Raw genomic sequence first — 21,133 nt, 5'->3', positions numbered from 1 at the left:
GGTTCACTAGACTATATGCGTCATTTAAAAAAATTTCAATGAACATTCGAACAGTCCGGCCCTCGGCTTGTAGCTAAATTTTTTATTTGGCCCTCCGTCCATTTGACTTTGACACCCCTGCTCTACAACATCCGCAGAGTACGACCCTGCCTCACACAGGAAGCGGCGCAGGTCCTAATCCAGGCACTTGTCATCTCCCGTCTGGATTACTGCAACTCGCTGTTGGCTGGGCTCCCTGCCTGTGCCATTAAACCCCTACAACTCATCCAGAACGCCGCAGCCCGTCTAGTGTTCAACCTTCCCAAGTTCTCTCACGTCACCCCGCTCCTCCGCTCTCTCCACTGGCTTCCAGTTGAAGCTCGCATCCGCTACAAGACCATGGTGCTTGCCTACGGAGCTGTGAGGGGAACGGCACCTCAGTACCTCCAGGCTCTGATCAGGCCCTACACCCAAATAAGGGCACTGCGTTCATCCACCTCTGGCCTGCTCGCCTCCCTACCACTGAGGAAGTACAGTTCCCGCTCAGCCCAGTCAAAACTGTTCGCTGCTCTGGCTCCCCAATGGTGGAACAAACTCCCTCACGACGCCAGGACAGCGGAGTCAATCACCACCTTCCGGAGACACCTGAAACCCCACCTCTTTAAGGAATACTTAGGATAGGATAAAGTAATCCTTCTCACCCCCCTTAAAATATTTAGATGCACTATTGTAAAGTGGCTGTTCCACTGGATGTCATAAGGTGAATGCACCAATTTGTAAGTCGCTCTGGATAAGAGCGTCTGCTAAATGACTTAAATGTAAATGTAATGTCTTGTCCATTCGCAAACATGAGCAACAGAAAAGATCCAATTGGGGTGAAAACCGTGCCAACATTAACTGTCATTAGTTTCTAGATTAAATGTTAGACACCATTTGACCTAAGGCACAATATAAGTCCTCGTTGTAAAAAATTGTCATTTTAATCCGTAGAGACGTGAAGGAGAAGCTCGTCGGATGTTGATCTCTTCTCGGCTGGGTCCTCATTGGGACCAAAGTTCCTTGTTGTTAAGAGACTCTTTCTGCTCTTGCAGTCGCTAAATACAGAGGCCAACAAGGCAGAGTAGGATAGTCCTGGAGTGCGAGACACACAAATTCAAAAAGGCCAAAACATGCATGCTCACGCACACACGCCAACACCTCTATACGTCCTTCACATACACACTGATCCACTGGTTTTGTGTGTGTGTGGACTTAATCACATTTGTACACAACTGCTCTCACACACACACACACACACACACACACACACACACACACACACACACACACACACACACACACACACACACACACACACACACACACACACACACACACACTTGTCACCTCCCCCCATTCCTAACACATTCATACCCTCACACACACACAGTGCACCTGGGCCGTGTGTGTTACACCTTGCTCTCGGAGGGCAGTTCGCTGAGGGCAGAGACGATGTCGCTAAAGCAGGAGCGGTCCTTAGGGCTGGGGGCCCAACAGCGAGTCATCAACTTGTACACCCGGGAAGGACAGCCCTGGGGCAGGGGCAGCTTCCCCCGGCCCTCTCTCAGCTCTGGTAGAGGGGTAGACGTGAGAGAACAACACACATGGGGTGAGAGCGAGCAAGATGCAGGGAAAGAGGTGAAAGAAGGAGGGATAGAGAAATAAGGACAGAACAGAGGAATAAACCTTAAAGGGGAATTCCACCACTTTTGAACCTCATATTCATCTCCAGCATTACCGCAATGTAAACATATGTGAAAACAGCAGGTATCAGCAGGTATGTTTTATAAAAATAAAATAAAAATTAAATTTGTGTGTGCAACATCCTCTAGTGACATTGGTGACGTCATCTGGTATGCATTGTGTGGTTTTAAACAACTATGAGCAGGCAAAGTAAAGTAACCATTAGGAGGGTGACAAAATGTGTGACACTAGAATAGTGGACTTCTACCCCCATCTGGGGTGAAGTAGCATCCTTCAATAACACTTCAAGCTCCAGTTCGACTGGCCTCACCTTCGAGGACCTTGTCGTGGTCAAGTGCAGAGTGCGGCAGCTCGCCCAGGCTAAACACCTCCCACATGAGCACGCCGAAGGACCACACGTCCGTCTTGGTGGAGTAGTCGTCCTCGAACACGGCCTCGCTTGGCAGCCAACGCAGAGGGATCCACGCCTGCCGGTAGTGATAGTACTCACTGGAGGGGGAGAGAGGACACACAGGTCAGCACCAGGACTAAGGTAACCTCCACTTTGGGTGTTGTTTGGTAGTCTGGCCACTGGGTGTCGCCACAATTTAATCTGTCAATTCATCAAATCAAAAAAATTTATTGGTCACATTAACATGGTTAGCAGATGTTAATGCGAGTGTAGCGAAATGCTTGTGCATCTAGTTCCGACCATGCAGTAACATCTAACAAGTAATCAGTAGTAGTCAGTATGTTGGCAGCAGCTACTCAATGTTAGTGATGTCTGATGGCCTTGAGATAGAAACAGTTGTTTTTTTTGCCTCGGTCCCAGCTTTGATGCACCTGTACTGCCCTTGCCTTCTGGATGATAGCGGGGTGAACAGGCAGTGGCTCAGGTGGTTGTTGTCCTTGATGATGGCCTTCCTGTGACATCAGGTGGTGTCATCAGGTGGTGTAGTTTGCCCCCGGTGATGCGTTGTGCAGAACTCACTACCCTCTGGAGAGCCTTGCGGTTGTGGGCGGAGCAGTTGCTGTACCAGGCGGTGATACAGCCCGACAGGATGCTCTTGATTGTGCATCTGTAAAAGTTTGAGTGTTTCTGGTGACAAGCCAAATTTCATCAGCCTAAAGGAGGTTGAAGAGGCGCTGTTGTGCCTTTTCACCAGTTGTCTGTGTGGGTGGACCATTTCAGTTTGTCCGTGATGTGTACGCAGAGGAACTTAAAACTTTCCACCTTCTCCACTACTGTGCCATTGATGTGGATAAGGGGTGGTCCCTCTGCTGTTTCTTGAAGTAAACGATCATCAACTTTGTTTTTGTTTGACGTTGAATGTGACACCACACTCAGAGGGCCCTCGCCTTCTCCCTGTAGGCCGTCTCATCGTTGTTGGTAATCAAGCCTACCACTGTAGTGTTGTCTGTAAACTTGATGATTGAGTTGGAGGCGTGCATGGCCACGCAGTCGTGGGTGAACAGGGAGTACAGGAGAGGGCTGAGAATGCACCCTTGTGCGCCCCAGTGTTGAGGATCAGCGGGTGGAGATATTTTCCTACCCTCACCACCTGGGGGTGGCCCATCAGGAAGTCCAGGACCCAGTTGGATGGGTCTCGAGCTTAATGAGGAGTTTGGAGGGTACTATGGTGTTAAATGCTGAGCTGTAGACGATGAACAGCATTCTTACATAGGTATTCCTCTTGTCCAGATGGGTTAGGGGAGTGTGCAGTGTGATTGCAATTGCGTCGTCTGTGAACCTTTTGGGGCGATAAGCAAATTGGAGTGGGTCTAGGGTGTCGGGTAGGGTGGAGGTGATCTGATCCTTGACTAGTCTCTCAAAGCACTTCATGATGACGGAAGTGAGTGCTACGGGGTGATAGTCGTTTAGCTCAGTTACCGTAGCTATCTTGGGAACAGGAACAATGGTGGCCCTCTTGAAGCATGTGGGAACAGCAGACTGGGATAGGGATTGATTGAATATGTCCGTAAACACACCAGCCAGCTGGTCTGCGTATGCTCTGAGGACACGGCTAGGGATGCCGTCTGGGCTGGCAGCCTTGCGAGGGTTAACACGTTTAAATGTTTTATTCACGTTGGCTGCAGTGAAAGAGAGCCCGCAGGTTTTGGAAGCGGGCCGTGTCGGTGGCACTGTATTGTCCTCAAAGAGAGCAAAAAAAATGTTTAGTCTGTTTGGGAGCATGGACATCGGGATCGGTTTTCTTTTTTAGTCTGTGACTGACTGTACAGTTGTGAGAATGACACAAATTAATTTTCACAAAGTCTGCTGCCTCAGTTTGTATGATGGCAATTTGCATATACTCCAGAATGTTATGAAGAACGATCAGATGAATTGCAATTAATAGCAAAGTCCCTCTTTGCCATGCAACTGAACCACGAAAATACATTTCCACTGCATTTCAGTCCTGCCACAAAAGGACCAGCTGACATCCTGTCAGTGATTCTCTCGTTAACACAGGTGTGAGTGATGATGAGGACAAGGCTGGAGATCACTCAGTCATGCTGATTAAGTTCGAATAACAGACTGGAAGCTTTAAAAGGAGGGTGGTGCTTGGAATCATTGTTCTTCCTCTGTCAACCATGGTTACCTGCAAGGAAACACGTGCAGTCATCATTGCTTTGCACAAAAAAGGCTTCACAGGCAAGGATATTCCTGCCAGTAAGATTGCACCTAAATCAACCATTTATCAGATCATCAAGAACTTAAAGGAGAGCGGTTCAATTGTTGTAAAGAAGCCTTCAGGGCGCCCAAGAAAGTCCAACAAGCGCCAGGACCGTCTTCTAAAGTTGATTCAGCTGCGGGATCGGGGCACCACCAGTTCAGAGCTTGCTCAGGAATGGCATAGGCAGGTGTGAGTGCATCTGCACGCACAGTGAGGTGAAGACTTTGAGGATGCTCTGGTGTCAAGAAGGGCAGCAAAGAAGCCCCTTCTCTCCCGGAAAAAAGCTTGCCCGGAGAAGACAAGGTGAGCGCTACAATCAGTCCTGTGTCATGCCAACAGTAAAGCTTCCTGAGACTATTCATGTGTGGGGTTGCTTCTCAGCCAAGGGAGTGGGCTCACTCACAATTTTGCTTAAGGACACAAACCATGAATAAAGAATGGTACCACCACATCCTCCGAGAGCAACTTCTCCCAACCATCCAGAAACAGTTTGGTGAAGAACAATGCATTTCCCAGCATGATGGAGCACCTTGCCATAAGGCAAAAGTGATAACTAAGTGGTTCGGGGAACAAAACAAATATTTTGGGTCCATGGCCAGGAAACTCCCCAGACCTTAATCCCATTGAGAATTTGTGGTCAATCCTCAAGAGGCGGATGGACAAACAAAAACCCAGAAATTCTGACAAACTTCAAGCATTGAATAGGCTGCCATCAGTCAGGATGTGGCCCAAAAGTTCGTTGACAGCATGCCAGGGCAGATTGCAGGGTTCTTGAAAAAGAAGGGTCAACACAGCAAATATTGACTCTTTGCATCAACTTCATGTAGGTGTCAATAAAAGCCTTTGACACTTATGAAATGCTTGTAATTACACTTCAGTATTCCATAGTAACATCTGACAAAAATATCTAAAGACACTGAAGCAGCAAACTTTGAAAATTAATATTTGTGTCATTCTCAAAACTTTTGGCCACAACTGTAGACCCTGCCACATACCTCATGTCTGAGCCGTTGAATTGCGACTCTACTTTGCCTCTATACTGACGCTTAGCTTGTTTGATTGCCTTGCGGAGGGAATAGCTACACTTTTTTAATTCGGTCATGTTTCCGGTCGCCTTGTCCTGATTAAAAGCAGTGGTTCTCGCTTTCAGTTTTGGGCGAATGCTGCAATCAATCCACGGTTTCTGGTTGGGGAAGGTTTTAATAATCACAGATGCACTTGCTAATAAACTCGCTCACTGAATCAGCGTATACATCAATGTTGTTGTTCAACGCTATCCGGAACATATCCCAGTCCACGTGATCGAAGCAATTTTGAAGAGTGGAATCAAATTTGGTTGGACCAGCATTGAACAGACCTGAGCGTTTCCTGTTCTAGTTTCTGCCTGCAGGCTGGGAGCAACAAAATGGAGTCGTGGTCAGATTTGCCGAAAGGAGGGCAAGCTTTGTATGAGTCACGGAATTTAGAGTAACATTGATCCAGAGTTTTGCCGGCCCGGGTCACGCATTTGATATGCTGATAAAATTTGGGGGGCCTTGTTTTCAGATTAGTCTTGTTAAAATCCTCAGCTACAATAAATGCAGTCTCAGGATATGTGGTTTCGAGTTTTACATAGAGTCCAATAAAGTTATTTCAGGGCCGCCGAGGTGTCTGCTTTGGGGGGGGGGGGAATATACACACGATTGTGATTATAATCAAAGAGAATTCTCTTGGTAGATAATGCAGTCCGCATTTGATTGTAAGGAATTCTACGTCAGATAAACAAAAGGACTGGAGTTCCTGTGTGTTGTTATGATCACACCACGACTCGTTAATCATAAGGCATACACCCTCACCCTTCTTACCAGAGAGATGTTTGTTTCTGTCGGTGCGATGCGTGAACAAACCAGGTGGCTGTACCAACTCTGATAACGTATCCTGAGGGAGCCATGTTTCCGTGAAACAGAGAATGTTACAATCTCTGATGTCTCTTTGGAAGGCAACCCTTGCTCGGATTTCGTCTACCTTGTTGTCAAGAGACTGGACATTTGCAAGTAGTATACTCGGGAGCAGTGGGCCCGTCTACGGAGCCTGGCCAGAAGACCACTCCATCTGCGGCGCCGTGGTTTTGGGTCACCTGCTGGGATCCGATCCATTGTCCTGGGTGGTGGACCAAACAGAGGATCCGCTTCGGGAAAGTTGTATTCCTGGTCATAATGTTGGTAAGTTGACATTGCTCTTATATCCAATAGTTTCTCCCGGCTGTATGTAATAAGACTTAAGCTTTCCTGCTAGCTACTGCCCTCATTCAATTCCATTTTGACTATGCTAGCACTTCCTGGTTTGGGGGCTTATCTAAACTTATGAAGGGGAAGCTCCAGATAGCCCAGAATAAGCTGATCAGGGTAGTACTGAAGGTGAGTCCACATACTCATAGGCAGGAGCTGCTTTCAGGAACTAAACTGGCTGCCTGTTGAGGCTAGGGTGTCTCAGATTAGACTAGATTTGGTTTACAAGAGTATTTATGGTCCTGCGTCCAGATATCGAAGTGATTACTTTCCTCGTGTTAGGGATGCACACAATCACAGCACCAGATCAGGTGCTGGGAAAGGTACTTTCTTGTATACTGTAGCCTCAGAATGGAATGAGTTGCCTCTGCCTATAAAAACAACGTCCTCTCTGGGCAGCTTTAAAAAGAAAGTAAAAATATGTTTGATGTCTTATGTGCCCATATGAATAACCCCTATAATGTAACTGGAATCATGAGATTGATGTTCTTCTATGTTTAAAAAAAAATGCTTTCACTGTCATACTGTGTTCGATCTTGTCTAGCCATCTTGTCAAGAGGACTACATTGGAAATAATTCCCAGACTTTATTGTGCGTTATCCTCAATGTTATGCATGTATGGCTTTTTCAAGTTGTGTGTGCTTTTAAATAAAAAAAAATGGTTCAATTAATCAACTCAACAGTGTAAGAAATACATAAACAAAATCCTGCATAGAGCGCGAAGCGAGGTGGCCATCTCTGTTGGTGCCTTTTTCACTATACTTATCACGGGTCTCCTTAAATGGAGACTTTGGGAAATCTAAATTATCCATACAATTATGCTGTTTATTGAAATTAATAAAAACCATAAGTATGGTTTTCAACCGCAAGGGATATTTCCTGGTTAAATCAAGATTTAATCAATTGTAATCTTACTCGTTGTAGACATCTTTGCTGAGCCCCAGTGCAGACACCTTGACCTGTCTCTTGGCGCTGATCAGACAGTTGCGGGTGGCTAAGTCCTTGTGGACGAAGCGCTGATTGGATAGATGTTCCATCCCCCGGGCAACCTGCAGACACACCCCCACCTGAGTGAAAGAGAGAGTGGGACATACGGAGCATTAAATCACTGTGTTTTCAAGCATATATGTGGCTTCAAGTGAGTGAGTTAGTGCGTGTGTTTTAAGCATTTGAATGGCTTTTTAAAAATGACATCTTCTGGTTAATCTGTTTCTCCTTCTGAGTGGTCCAACAGACAGTGAAAGCCAGTGGAATGATGCAACAGGAGAGCCTTACTATAAGCACCAGCTACCAAATCCTGGCCTACTGCACTGAAGCTAACCCTAATTAAGATGCTCATTTATGCCTTCTTGAGTGTGTGTGTAAACTGACCTTCTGCTTGGTACCGAGGTGATGGGACTTGGGTTTCTCCTCCTTGTTCTTAGACATCTTGAGGTATTGCTTCAGGTCCCCCTAGGAACATGTACACAGGTCTGGGGTGGATGCTAAATCATGGATGTTTTTTGTTGTTGTTTTTTTTAAGTACACCCGCACACATTTTTCAATGCACTGGGGTCAGTGTGTTCGTACGTAGCTCATATTTTAAATAGTCTTTATTTTATCAAGGCATTTAACCTTGATACCCATGTATTTCAATGATGCAATTGACTGCCATGTCATATACATAAATAAAGTGTTGTGTGTAGGGAGTAGGGTGAAGTTAAGTTGCCCGAAGACACTAATCTTGGGTCAGTTTAGCATTTCCCCCACTAATGGTTAAGGTTTGGGGGAGGGGAAGCTGACCCTAGATCTGTACCTAGGGGAAACTTCACCGTGGAGCGTAGTAAGCAGGTAGCTCCCTCCTTACCAATTCAGCATACTCCAGTATGAGGTAGTGAGGCTCGGCTTCTCTACACATGCCCAGTAGGCACACAAGGTTGGGGTGGCCCAGCTTGCCGAACATCTCAACCTCGCGACGGAACTCCAGGTGCAGAGTCTCATCCCGCGTCTGCAGACTCTTCACCAGCACCACAGTCTCCTCCTCATCCTCACTGCCTCTTCCTCCTGCCGACATGATGCCCTTGGCTTTGGCCAGGAACACCTCGCCAAACTCACCTTTCCCTGTGTAGGAGAGGGGAATAAATATAATTTTATATAGCCTTTATTTATACAGGTCAACAAAGAACCAATTCTTATTTCCAATGACGACGTGTGTGTACACATGCATGCGTTGCTCTATACCCAGAGTGGTGATGGTGGTCAGGTTGGCGCGGGGGTAGTGCCCTTTGTCGTGGCTGCTGTGGCGCTTGTTGCTGGAGCTGCTGGCCGTGGTGCCCATGTTGGTCAGTGCCACCTCCTGGATCTCAGCGGTGGTCTGTCCGTTGGTCTGCACCGTGCCCCCTGTAGTGCCAGGACAAAATGGCATCCTTCAATACCGGTAACTAAACATGACTGCTTGTACATACTCCATCTTCCTCTTCTTATTTCTAGGTACAGAAATGTTAAAGAAATACAGCCATGGAAATTAAATGAATCACTTGAAACAGTTTCGTTTTAGAGCTTCAAGAGGATGTGTTTATTTTAATTAGCCATTTATTGATATTGTATTTTTTTAAATGCCGACACCAATATTGACTTTACATATTGGTGCATGTCACTAGTAATAAATGTCAATGTGTAGTTGTTGTACTGCATACTTGTAATGTTTTCAATACATTTCACACTACCAGGAAAACCAGATACTTGAATTCAACTGAATGGAATCGACTGCGAACGCTGACCGTTGAGGTGCTCTGTCTCAGCCTCCTCTCCCTCGGGGCCCTTTAGTCTCTTGGCGTTGCGTCTCTTCTTGCAGTAGAACATCAGGCCCAGGACGATGATGATGTAGGCCACAGCGGCGCCCACTGATAGGCCGATGGTCTGGATCATCTTGTATGGCGCCTTTTCATCATCCTCCAACGAGTGGTGCACAGGCTTCTCTGTTGACACACACGAAAGAGTCCAGTGACGTGATGTGCTTCTCTATTGAGTTAAAGTCTTCTATTGGAGTCTACTGAATCACCATCTCAACCTCAGATGTCAAGTGGACATCTCAAGATGACACCTCTCAATTACATTCTTTCTAAATGAGACATTGCTACTATCATTACACATTCAAGCGCCAAAATAAGTATTTACAGTTTGGGGGACTGAGTTATTTCCTCCACCTACCACAATACCTTAGACAGCTGCGGCAGTTACACAAAGTTTACTTCTTAGTTTTTTCCCCCTGGTGTCTTACCTACGACATAGAGCTCTGCCGAGGTGTGGCCGATATTGCAGCTGTTGCCAGCGATGCATGTGTAGCTTCCCGTGTCTTCCACACTCACGTCGTGGATGACCAGAGAACCGTTGGGCATCTTCTGAAACCTGGAGAGCAAAGGAGTGAGGCCGTGGCTGCATTCAATTATTTTCCCTCGTTTAAGCCCATTCACAGTTGATCCAGTTCCATTTCACTTTCTACCACTTCCCCCTGGCTTTAACCCTTTAATATCAGAGGGGTCTCGAGGTATAAGCAGTGTAGCAAAAGCACTTCCACCATATTGCATTTGCCTTATTGTATTTACCAGACAATGAAGGGTTAGGCCTAAGGGAAGGGAATTAGGACTGGCTGATAGCAATATTGCTAAGGCTAGATCGTTTTTTTTTTTATCATGGTAGGGAAGATGTCTATCAAAACACACTATCCAAACATGCGGTTTAGCATGGTGTTTAGAACGAAAAACACACAAATGAGAAACCAAATACTACAAAAATGATTTTGGGCCTTAACAAAACACAGAGTTGTGGTTCTCTACCTGCTCTTGCGAGGCTCCAGGAACTTGTCTTTCTTTTTCCACTGGATAAAGGGCTGGGGGTCGCCGGTGGCCTGGCAGTGTAGAATGGCTGTGTGGCCCTGGTAAACAGTGGTGTGCTCCGGCTCCATATTAAATGTTATATACACTGGGAGAGCGAGAGAAGGAAATAAAGAAATATTGGAAGTGTTTGTTAAGATGGATTTAGTTGTGTTGGAGTCTAGAGACCGCTTTAGTGATGGCATTAGCACTGTTGAAATCAGATAACGTAGTTCTGCCATCTTGAGTACTGCAGTTTTTGTTTCTAAACCTAACCCTGGAACTTAATCAATTACTGTCACGGGCTGGCTGGATCATACACATTTTTCACAGGTAGAAATCAATCTCTGGTTAAAAAGTAGAGGACGACAACCGTTGGATCCTTGGTCTGTGTGGTGTCTGGTTGTATAGGTGGCAGGATGTGGTGTGTCTGTGACCTGCATTGGTGTGGTTGGCATTAGTGCCACTAGTGTTAGTGAAGGGATACCTGCTACGGTGAGCTGCACAGCAGCTGTGATCTGGCCCTGCAGGCTGTTGGAAGCCAGGCAGGTGTAGTTGCCCGCATCGTCCCTCGTCACCAGTGCGAAGTGGAGCACGCCGCCGGTCTGTACTACATGCTCTGGCAGCTGACTGCCATCTGCAAGGGGGAATATTAGGAGATTCAGATTCACATTTATTGTCCTACAAGTGGAGCACAGCTCACACATTAGATAGTTTTAGTCTATTTAGAAACCACAGCAGGAAATAAACAGTGTAACAGTTGAGAGAGCAGTCCAATATCAACCCCCTAGCCCAGGCTAATGAAATTCCATTCCTGGAGGGTCGAATACTCTTCTGGATTTTATTCTAACCTTCATGTGTCGGAGACACATGTAGAAACAAAAAAGTGTTAAAGCCCTCTAGCACCTTGATTGAATAGCCCCTCGACCCTACCCCTAAACACATACATCTACAATTAAACAATGGATGTAAAAAAAAAAAATGCCAGAAAATCTGACTATGCCAATAAGCTAGGAAGTTATTACCATATTGCTTACACCCATGTTATCCTTTGAGATCAACTAGAAGCATCTAGGTACAAGGGGTAGGGGCTAAGAGTAGATTTTGGATTGGATTGAGCAACATTGTACATGTGTGATTCTGAGTCCTAAGGCAGGCAAGGAGGTCTGAACACCCACCTGCTTTGGTCCACTGGATGGTGGGGATCTCGCGGCCCTTGGCGGAGCACTGCACAGTGCCTTCCTTGTCCAACTCCAGACACTGGGAGGGCTGTGGGGTGGGGGTGAACTTCAGCTTCTCTGCAGGGAGGAGACAACCGTGTTGGTGACAGAATGTGGAGTAGAGAGACACAAGCATACACATTTCCAAGCATATATATGGCACAGGCCAAATGACCAGGAAGAATACAGTTCAGACATTTGATACATTTACCGGTCATCCATATGCATTGGACGCGTAACCCATTAGGTCTTCCACCCACGCAGCCAGCGCCATCAATAAATTAGCGATATTGGCCAAAAGAAACACGTCTATGTCCTTAAACAGTCTATAACTAATTACAAAATACTATTTATTCCTTATGTTTCGAAGTGTAGCATATGCAAAACTGAAATTCTTTATACTTGTCAGAAAGGCGACTGTGTCTGCTGTATAGGTATAGCCGTTCAGAAGGGGAATAATTTGTTAATTTTCTATCAGATTAGCGTTTATTGTAGTAGTCTGGTAGGCCTAAAACATTCTTCCTCACCTCCTATGTCGAAGTCATTTGGACCACCGGTGCGCACTACCTTCATATTATAGGCCTGCAGTATAATAGGCTACACAACACCAAACCTTCACAAAAATGTCTAAACTTTATTACGGTAATATCAAAAATAAAATAAAATGACTCAACAGAATGAAACAAAACACTTGTCCATAAAGTTTTGAACCGGCTATATTGCAGCAATTAACAAGGCAGGCTAATGCCTACCGTACTTAACAAATGCAAGCAATAGGCTAATGATACAGAGCACAGCATTGAAAAAAAGACGGATCAAAATTAAATTTAGCCAACAAAAATGTCTCAACAGAATGAAATGAAACATGTTTTGCATATTTAAAGAACTGGTTTAGATTAATAAATAGGCCTACAATAAATAAATATTTAAAAATTGCATCCTACCTGAATATGAAGTTGCAGCCTGCATTTGGCCATGCCAACATTCATCTCATCTTTGTCCGCTACAATATTAGAACTTGTGCATACAGGGGACATACCCCTTGTAGCAGAGATCCAGACTAACATTTTCCCTATGTTTTTTCAGTTGGTGGCACCAACCCATGATTTAGTCACACCAAAGATATTCACAGCATTATGCAATATTTACAAGTAATTCAGTGCTTAATTAAAAAGTTTATCATCGTTTCATGTGATTCAAAATATTTATGTCCAACCACTCCAGTGTTTGACATGCATTTTGGATAGAAAATTATACTATTGTTGTTATATTTTACTGTTAATATTTTATCATTTTTGGGGGTTCAAAAGAGATGACTTCGCCTGCATCTTTATGTGATCTAATATCAGACTAATGTATTTGGGGTCAATTCACCACCTGAGTAAGTGGAAACTCAAAACACATGCTAGTAGCCATGTATCAAATCTAACAGTACATTTAATGTCCCCAAAAAAACATTGCAGTAGCCTACCAATGAGGCCTATGCACTCACAATGGCCAATGAGCAGCTCATGCGCTCCGTATCTCACAGCCATATCAAATATCTTATTTGTAAAATAGTTGCTATTGAACTCAAAATTAAAAGTATAGAAATAAAAAGTATGTCTACAGAAAGCTGAGAACATCCTCTCTCCACCTGTGACAACAGGATAGCGGTGTTTTTAAAATGTTATACAATCAGAACACCTAATTCTCCTGGAGCATTTTTTCCCCCGGGAAAGGAACGAGTGGCTCGCTCGCCACGGCAGCAGGCTCCAGCGAAACCAGTACAGGGGTAGGAAAGCAGACTTTCATTACAGGAAACATGAGGATGATGCACTTTACTGTTTGGAGTGAGGTAAATGAATGTACAGCTCGCACCGATGCGACCAATAGATTTTTTTTAACTCGTACAGCCAAGTCAAAGGTCCGCAATATGCCACTAAATGCTTGCAGTCTGGAGCCATGCCTTCTAACTTCCGTTTTACTTCAATGAAAAAGGCCCAAATCATCATAACCAACAGTAGCCTAAGCCAAGGCTCCTCTCTCACTCCTCAGCGGGGCAGCCCCAGGCACTTTGGCCGGCTCCAATTGTATTTATCGACATTTAATTTAATTTGAAATCGGCCAAAAGCTGGCAATTACCAGCTAACGGAAACCCTGATACACACATATAGAACATGGCACTCCCACACACAAAGTTCTTTCTCTCGCTCACATACATACACACAGGGCACACCACAAACACATTATGGCACTACTACACACTTGCATGCTGTCTCGCTCTTACAAACTCACACCTACGCATGTGCGCGCAGACATACACACTCACCAAGAACGAAGACCCTGGCCCGGCCCTCCACCCTCCCAGCCTCCGTCTGGCTCCGACACATGTACAGGTGGTTATCGTACACCTCCACGCTGTTGATCCTCAGGGTCCCGTTGGGGTACAGCTTAAAGCGAATGTCCTACAGTCAAAAGATAACAATGGGTTACCGATAGGTTTCATAGAAATGAAAGTTACAGATTGCACCTTCATGTATATTTATAGTTCTGGGCATAAAAAAGTTCATCTGTATTGCAGCACAGCTTCATAGTTAATGTAAATGCACCGGCAGGGGTATATTTGAGAAATGCATTTCATTACATGGATTATCGTTTGATGGTTCTTAATGAACTTGACACTGCAAGAGAATATCACATTCACAATGTCCAGAACCGTGTGTAAGTATACACACTCAGTGTACCAAACATAACATATTGAGCTGCAACTCCGTTTCCCTCAGAACAGCCTCAATTCATCGGGGCGTTGACGACAAGGTGCCGGAAGCGTTCCACGGGGAGGCTGGCCCATGTTGACTCCTGCGATTCCCACAGTTGTGTCAAGTTGGCTGCATGTCCTTTTAAATATGTTGTCTTACCCATTTACCCTCTGAATGGAACGCACACACAATCTACGTCTCAAGGCTTAAAAGTACTTATTTAACCTGTCTCTTCCCCTTCATCTGCACTGACTTAAGTCAATTTAACAAGTGACTTCAATACAGGATCATAGCTTTCACCTGGATTTAACTGGTCAAGCTATGTCATGGAAAGAGCAGGTGGTCCTAATGTTTAGTACACTCGGCGTGTAGTAGGTCTTAGTGTATATTCCCACTTCTTTTCAGAATGACCAGGACACAGTTCGGACCACAGGACTGACCTCGGCGGTGATGGGGATGAAGTTGCGGTACCAGGTAACCTCGGGTTGGGGTGTGGCGCGGGTGTGGCAATGCAGGTACCCAGGGAGGCCCTCCTCCAGTTGGCTGTCCTCTGGCTTCGTCACCCACTCCGGAGGGGCTAGGGGATACACACATTTAGCATCTCTTAAAAAGTAGTGTCTACACCCAATACATTTCAGCAGCTGCAGGTCACAACAAATGCCACAATCCTGGAGAGCCACAGTCCTTCAGAGTTCTGTCCAACTCCCGCCTCAGCAGTGAAACACCTGAGTCGTGTTCATTAGGGCACACTGTAGAAAAATGTTACACAACGGAAAATAGAACTTAGAGGTTTTTAAAAATCGGACAAGTTTACATACTGCTTCCCTCAATTTTAGACCGTTTTCATTCGTTTTGACCACAAATACCCTTTTCACACCATCTTGCTGACCTGATCCAAACTGTGCTATCTCCGATATTTTCATTTCACATTGTGCTTTTCATCAAGGTTCCAGGGACAATTGTGGATGTGTAACCAGACCAGCTTGGCTTGGCTCAGTAGTATGAAAAGCATTTAGGGTCTTGAGGTCTATACTCACTGGCCACTGTGACGGTCAGCTCCTGCCTCCTGGTACCGGCCTTGTTCTGGCACACGCAGGTATACAGTCCAGAGTCTTCCCCCTGGGTGGGGCTGAAGACCAGCTCCAGTCCGTCCTGGTAGACCCTGCCCTCTAAGGGGACGCGTTCCCCGCCCCGCTCCCACCACACATCGGGCTCCGGGTGGCCGCGAGGGGGGCGGCAGGACACCCTCTCCAGGGAGTTTGCCGAGAAGACCCGGGTCTGGCTGGGGCTCATCTCCTCGATCTCTGTAAGGGGTGGGAGGAAGTATTTGAAGTGATAGTCCATCATGACATCAGCAATAGAAAGCAAAAACCATGAATTAAGACTGCAAAACAAATATCTTGTGTCCTAATCATGAAGGCAATGCAGTATACATCTCAACTGCAGAGTATAACTGTTGACCATGCCATGCAAATCCAGCTAAAAATTGTGCAGATTAAGTGAGGAATAAACTTAATAAATGGCATAATACTGTGACAGGGTACAGTGAGTTAGACACAAAGTGAAGGTTTCAAACATCTGTCTTGAGACAGTGTGTCAAAACTGTGCATGTCTGTGTGTGCTCCCTTACCTGCTAGGTTCACGGTGGCCTCCAGAGTGACAGGGAGTCCGCGGGGCCCTTTGGCTACACATTTGTAGAGCCCAGTGTTTCTGGGCTTCACCTGGGTTATGAGTAGGGAGCCATTGTTCAACATCACCAACCTAGGGAGGAAGAGAAAGAAACATCAAAACAAAACACTGAACATTTTCTGGAAAGTTGGCCAACTCAGGAAAGAGGACTTGTTAGACATTTTCTGTATATTTTTACATTTTAAAAAGGACTCTTGGAAGAGATACTAATAAACAATAAAACATTGGCGGAATTCACCACAATGTCAACATGCTTCCAAAACATTCATAAACATGCACACACACAGGCTTAGAGTGGATGTATATAGTAGAAACCGTCATTCACATTGAGGAGACGATACTTAGCCTTCACGCATCTTAGCCAAATACATTTACTCAGTTTTTCCCAATTCCTGACATTTAATCCTTGTAAAAATGTAATATTTTAGGAATGCGAAATGTCACAATAAGTCAAATTATTTAATTCAGCTTATATTTCTTTCATCACTTTCCCAGTAGGTCAGAAGTTTACATACACTCAAGTTGTTTTTTGGTAGCATTGCTTAACTTGGGTCAAACGTTTTGGGTAGCCTTCCACAATAAGTTGAGTGAATTTTGGCCCATTCCTCCTGACGGAGCTGGTGTAACTGACTCAGGTTTGAAGGCCTCCTTGCTCGTACATGCTTTTTCAGTTCTGCCCACACATTTTCTATGGGATTGAGGTCAGGGCTTTGTGATGGCCACTCCAATACCTTGACTTTGTTGTCCTTAAGCCATTTTGCCACAACATTGGAAGTATGCTTGGGGTCATTGTCCATTTGCGACCAAGCTTCAACTTCCTGACCGATGTCTTGATGTTGCTTCAATATATCCATAATTTTCCTACCTCATGATGCCATCTATTTTGTGAAGTGCACCTCCTGCAGCAAAGCCCCCCACAACATGATGCTGCCTCTCCGTGCTTCACGGTTGGGTTGGTGTTCTCCGGCTTGCAAGCCTCCCCCTTTTTCCTCCAAACATAACGACGGTCATTATGGCCAAACAGTTCTATTTTTGTTTCATCAGACCAGAGGACATTTCTCCAAAAAGTACGATCTTTGTCCCCATGTGCAGTTGCAAACCGTAGTCTGGCTTTTTTATGGCGGTTTTGGAGCAGTGGCTTCTTCCTTGCTGAGCAGCCTTTCAGGTTATGTCGATATAGGACTCGTTTTACTGTGGATATAGATACTTTTGTACCAGTTTCCTCCAGCATCTTCACAAGGTCCTTTGCTGATGTTCTGGGATTGATTTGCACTTTTCGCACGTTCATCTCTAGGAGACAGAACGAGTCTCCTTCCTGAGCGGTATGACGGCTGCGTAGTCTCATGGTGTTTATACTTACATACTACTGTTTGTATAGATGAAAGTTGTACCTTCAGGCATTTGGAAATTGCTCCCAAGGATGAACCAGAATTGTAGTCTACAAAAGTTCTTGGCTGATTTATTTGGATTTTCCCATGATGTCAAGCAAAGAGGCACGGAGTTTGAAGGTAGGCCTTGAAATACATCCACAGGTACACCTCCAATTGACTCAAATTATGTAAAGCACTCATCACTCTCCTTGGTCAAATAACCCTTACACAGCCTGGAGGTGTGTTGTGTCATTGTCCTGTTGAAAAACACATGATAGTCCCACTGAGCCCAAACATGATGGGATGGCGTATCGCTGAAGAATGCTGTGGTAGCAATGAGTGTTAATTGTGTTTGAATTGTAAATAAATCACTGACACTATCCCCCAGCAAAGCACACCCACACCTCCTCCTCCATGCTTCCCAGTGGGAACCACACATGTGGAAATCATCCGTTCAGCTACTCTGCGTCTCACAAAGACATGGTGGTTGAAACCAAAAATCTCACATTTGGACTCATCAGACCAAAGCTCAGATTTCCTCCAGTCTAATGTCCATTGCTCATGTTTCTTGGCAAGTCGACGCAGAGGGCAAATCACTTCTTATTAGTGTCCTTTAGTAGTGGTTTCCTCACAGCAATTCGACCATGAAGTCCTGATTCACGCAGTCTCCTCCAAACAGTTGATGTTGAGATGTGTCCTTTACTTGAACTCTGAAGCATTTATTTGGGCTGCAATTTCTGAGGCTGGTAACTAATGAACTGCAGCAGAGGTAACTCTGGGTCTTCCGTTCCTGTGGCTATCCTCATGAGAGCCAACTTCATCATAGCGCTTGATGGTTTTTCGACTGCACCTGAAGAAACTTTCAAAGTCCTTAACTTCTCTAGGGCAGGGGGCAGCATTCTGAATTTTGGATGAAAAGCATGCCCAAATTCAACGGCCAGTCGGGCCCAGAAGATATGATATGTATGTAGATTTGGATAGAAAACACTAAAGACACTGTTAAAATAGTGTCTGAGTATAACAGAACTGATTTGGCAGGTGAAAACCTGAGAAAAATCCATTCAGGAAGTATTTTTCTTTTGGGGTTTTGTAGTTTTCTATTCAATGCCATTACAGTATCCATTGACTTAGGACTCAATTTGCAGTTCCTATGCCTTCCACTAGATGTCAACAGTCTTTAGAAATTGTTTCAGGCTTGTATTCTTGTAAATGAGGGAGTAAGACCAGTCTGAATGAGTGGACCCTGACGTGTCACAGAGCTTTTTCATGCGCAATCCCGAGAGAGTGCATTTCTTGTTTACCTTTTATATTGATGAAGTTATTGTCCGGTTGAAATGTTATAGATCATGATGGGTAAAAACAACCTGAGGATTGAATATAAACATCATTTGCCATGTTTCTATGAACTTTACAGATACAATTTAGATTTTTTTGTCTACCTGTTTTGACTGCGTTTGAGCCTATGGATTACTGAAGATAATGCGCAAACAAAACTTAGGTTTTTGGATATAAAGAGACTTTACCGAATAAAAGGAACATTTATTGAGTAAATGAATGTCTGAGTGCAAACATACGAAGATCAAAGGTAAGGGATTAATTTGATCTCTATCTCTGAGTTTTGTAACGCTTCTGCTTGGCTGGTTACGGTTTGTAATAATTTGTCAACTGGGCGATGTTCTCAAATAATCGTAAGGTATGCTTTCGCCGTAAAGCATTTTAAAAATCTGACACCGTGGTTGGATTCACAAGAAGTTAATCTTACATAGGTTTAAACCTATGTAAAAATCTGTTTTGTTTTCTCAATTTTTATAATGAGTATTTCTGTATTTGAATTTGGCGCTCTGCAATCTCACTGGATGTTGGCCAGATGGGACTCTAGCGTCCCACATACCCTAGAGGGGTTAAATGTTCTGGATTGACTGACATTCATGTCTTAAAGTAATGGACTGTCATTTCTCTTTGCTTATCTGAGCTGTTCTTGCCATTACATGGACTTGACCTTTTACCAAACAGGGCCATCTTCTGTATACCACCCATACTTTGTCACAACACAAACGATTGGCTCAAACGCATTAAGGAAATAAATTCCACAAATTAACTTTTAACAAGGCACACCTGTTAATTGAAATCCATTCCAGGTGATACCCTCATGAAGCCTGTTGAGAGAACACCAAGAGTTTGCAAAGCTGTCATCAAGGGTGGCTACTTTGAAGAATCTAAAATCTAATTTGTTTAACACTTTTTTTGGTTACTACATGATTCCATGTGTGTTATTTAATAGTTTTGATGTCTTCACTTATTCTACAAAGTAGAAAATAGTAAATAAAGTAAAAACATTGGATTGTTGTCTTAGGTCTCTCTTTATGTAGTGTTGTCTCTAATGATGTTTGTGTGGGATGTCTTGTCCTTGATTTATATTTAATCCCAGCCCCCATCCCCACAGGAGGCCTTTTGGTAGGCTGTCATTGTAAATAAGAATTTCCTAGTTAATAAAAGGTTCAATAAAATGAGTAGGTGTGTCCAAACTTTTGACGAGCGAGAGCGAGAATATCTCACACACACCAGTCTCAACGTCAACAGTGAAAAGGCGACTCTGGGATGCTGGCCTTCTAGGCAGAGTTGCAAAAAGCCATATCTCAGACTGGCCAATAAAAGGAAAAACTGAAGATGGGCAAAAGAACACACATACTGGACAGAGGAACTCTGCCTAGAAGGCCAGCATCCCCGAGTCGCCAACTCACTGTTGAGTTGAGACTGGTGTTTTGCGGGTACTACTTAATGAAGCTGCCAGTTGAGAACTTATGGAGGCGTCTGTTTCTTTAACTAGACATACCAATGTACTTGTCCTCTTGCTCAGTTGTGACCTGGGGCCTCCCACTCCTCTTTCTATTCTGATTAGAGCCAGTTTGCGGTGTTCTGTGAAGGGAGTAGTACACAGCGTTGTACGAGATCTTCAGTTTCTTGTCCATTTCTCACATGGAAGACTGACAAGTTTCAGAAGAATGTTCTTTGTTTCTGGCCATTTTCAGCCTGTAATCGAAATGCTGATGCTCCACATACTCAACGAGTATAAAGAAGGCCAGTTTTATTGCTTCTTTAATCAGGACAACAGTTTCCAGCTGTGCTAACATAATGGCAAAAGGGTGTTCTAATGATCAATTAGCCTTTTAAAATTATAAACTTGGATTAGCTAGCACAACGTGCCATTGGAACTATTGGAACTATGTAGATATTCCATAAAATAAAGAGCAGTTTCCAGGTACAATAGTCATTTACAACATGAACAATATCTACACTGTATTTCTGATCAATTTGATGTTATTTTCATGGACATTCATTTTTTTTTGCTTTTCCTTTCAAAAACATTTATGTTTGACCCCAAACTTTTGAACAGTAGTGTATGGAGATAGATATAAACACATACAAAAGTCTTACCGGGACTTGTTGGTGATTAGCTCGTCCTGATGGTACCACTCTTGGGTGGGAGGGGGCTCGGCAGTGAACAGGCAGTTAAGGAGGGCCTCCTCGTTCCTCATCACCACCAGGTCCTCAGGAATCACCACAGGACGAGGGAAACTTTTATCTATACAAGGGGGAAAGGGTGTGAGTGTGTGGTATG

General features: G+C 44.5%; 1 protein-coding gene across 1 annotated transcript in view; it reads right to left on the bottom strand.

Annotated features, from left to right (window-relative positions):
- Positions 1-703: 703 nt before the first annotated feature.
- Positions 704-21,133, bottom strand: part of LOC124016379 (inactive tyrosine-protein kinase 7-like) — a 38,587-nt gene continuing 18,157 nt past the window's right edge. Inside the window, exons 5-20 of the mRNA XM_046331943.1 lie at positions 20,950-21,097; positions 16,086-16,216; positions 15,493-15,759; positions 14,896-15,032; positions 14,026-14,161; positions 11,673-11,792; positions 10,982-11,131; positions 10,459-10,603; positions 9,903-10,030; positions 9,403-9,600; positions 8,864-9,022; positions 8,490-8,743; positions 8,015-8,095; positions 7,559-7,710; positions 2,033-2,211; positions 704-1,588 (exon numbers count right to left, since the gene is read on the bottom strand). Coding sequence (XP_046187899.1) covers positions 1,428-1,588; positions 2,033-2,211; positions 7,559-7,710; positions 8,015-8,095; positions 8,490-8,743; positions 8,864-9,022; positions 9,403-9,600; positions 9,903-10,030; positions 10,459-10,603; positions 10,982-11,131; positions 11,673-11,792; positions 14,026-14,161; positions 14,896-15,032; positions 15,493-15,759; positions 16,086-16,216; positions 20,950-21,097 — 2,546 coding nt within the window. The 3' untranslated portion in view covers positions 704-1,427. The remainder of the gene's footprint in view (positions 1,589-2,032; positions 2,212-7,558; positions 7,711-8,014; positions 8,096-8,489; positions 8,744-8,863; positions 9,023-9,402; positions 9,601-9,902; positions 10,031-10,458; positions 10,604-10,981; positions 11,132-11,672; positions 11,793-14,025; positions 14,162-14,895; positions 15,033-15,492; positions 15,760-16,085; positions 16,217-20,949; positions 21,098-21,133) is intronic.

This window comes from Oncorhynchus gorbuscha, linkage group LG26, assembly GCF_021184085.1.
Source record: "Oncorhynchus gorbuscha isolate QuinsamMale2020 ecotype Even-year linkage group LG26, OgorEven_v1.0, whole genome shotgun sequence".
In the NCBI taxonomy this organism is placed as follows: Eukaryota; Metazoa; Chordata; class Actinopteri; order Salmoniformes; family Salmonidae; genus Oncorhynchus; species Oncorhynchus gorbuscha.
This window is presented reverse-complemented; position numbering and strand designations above follow the sequence as displayed.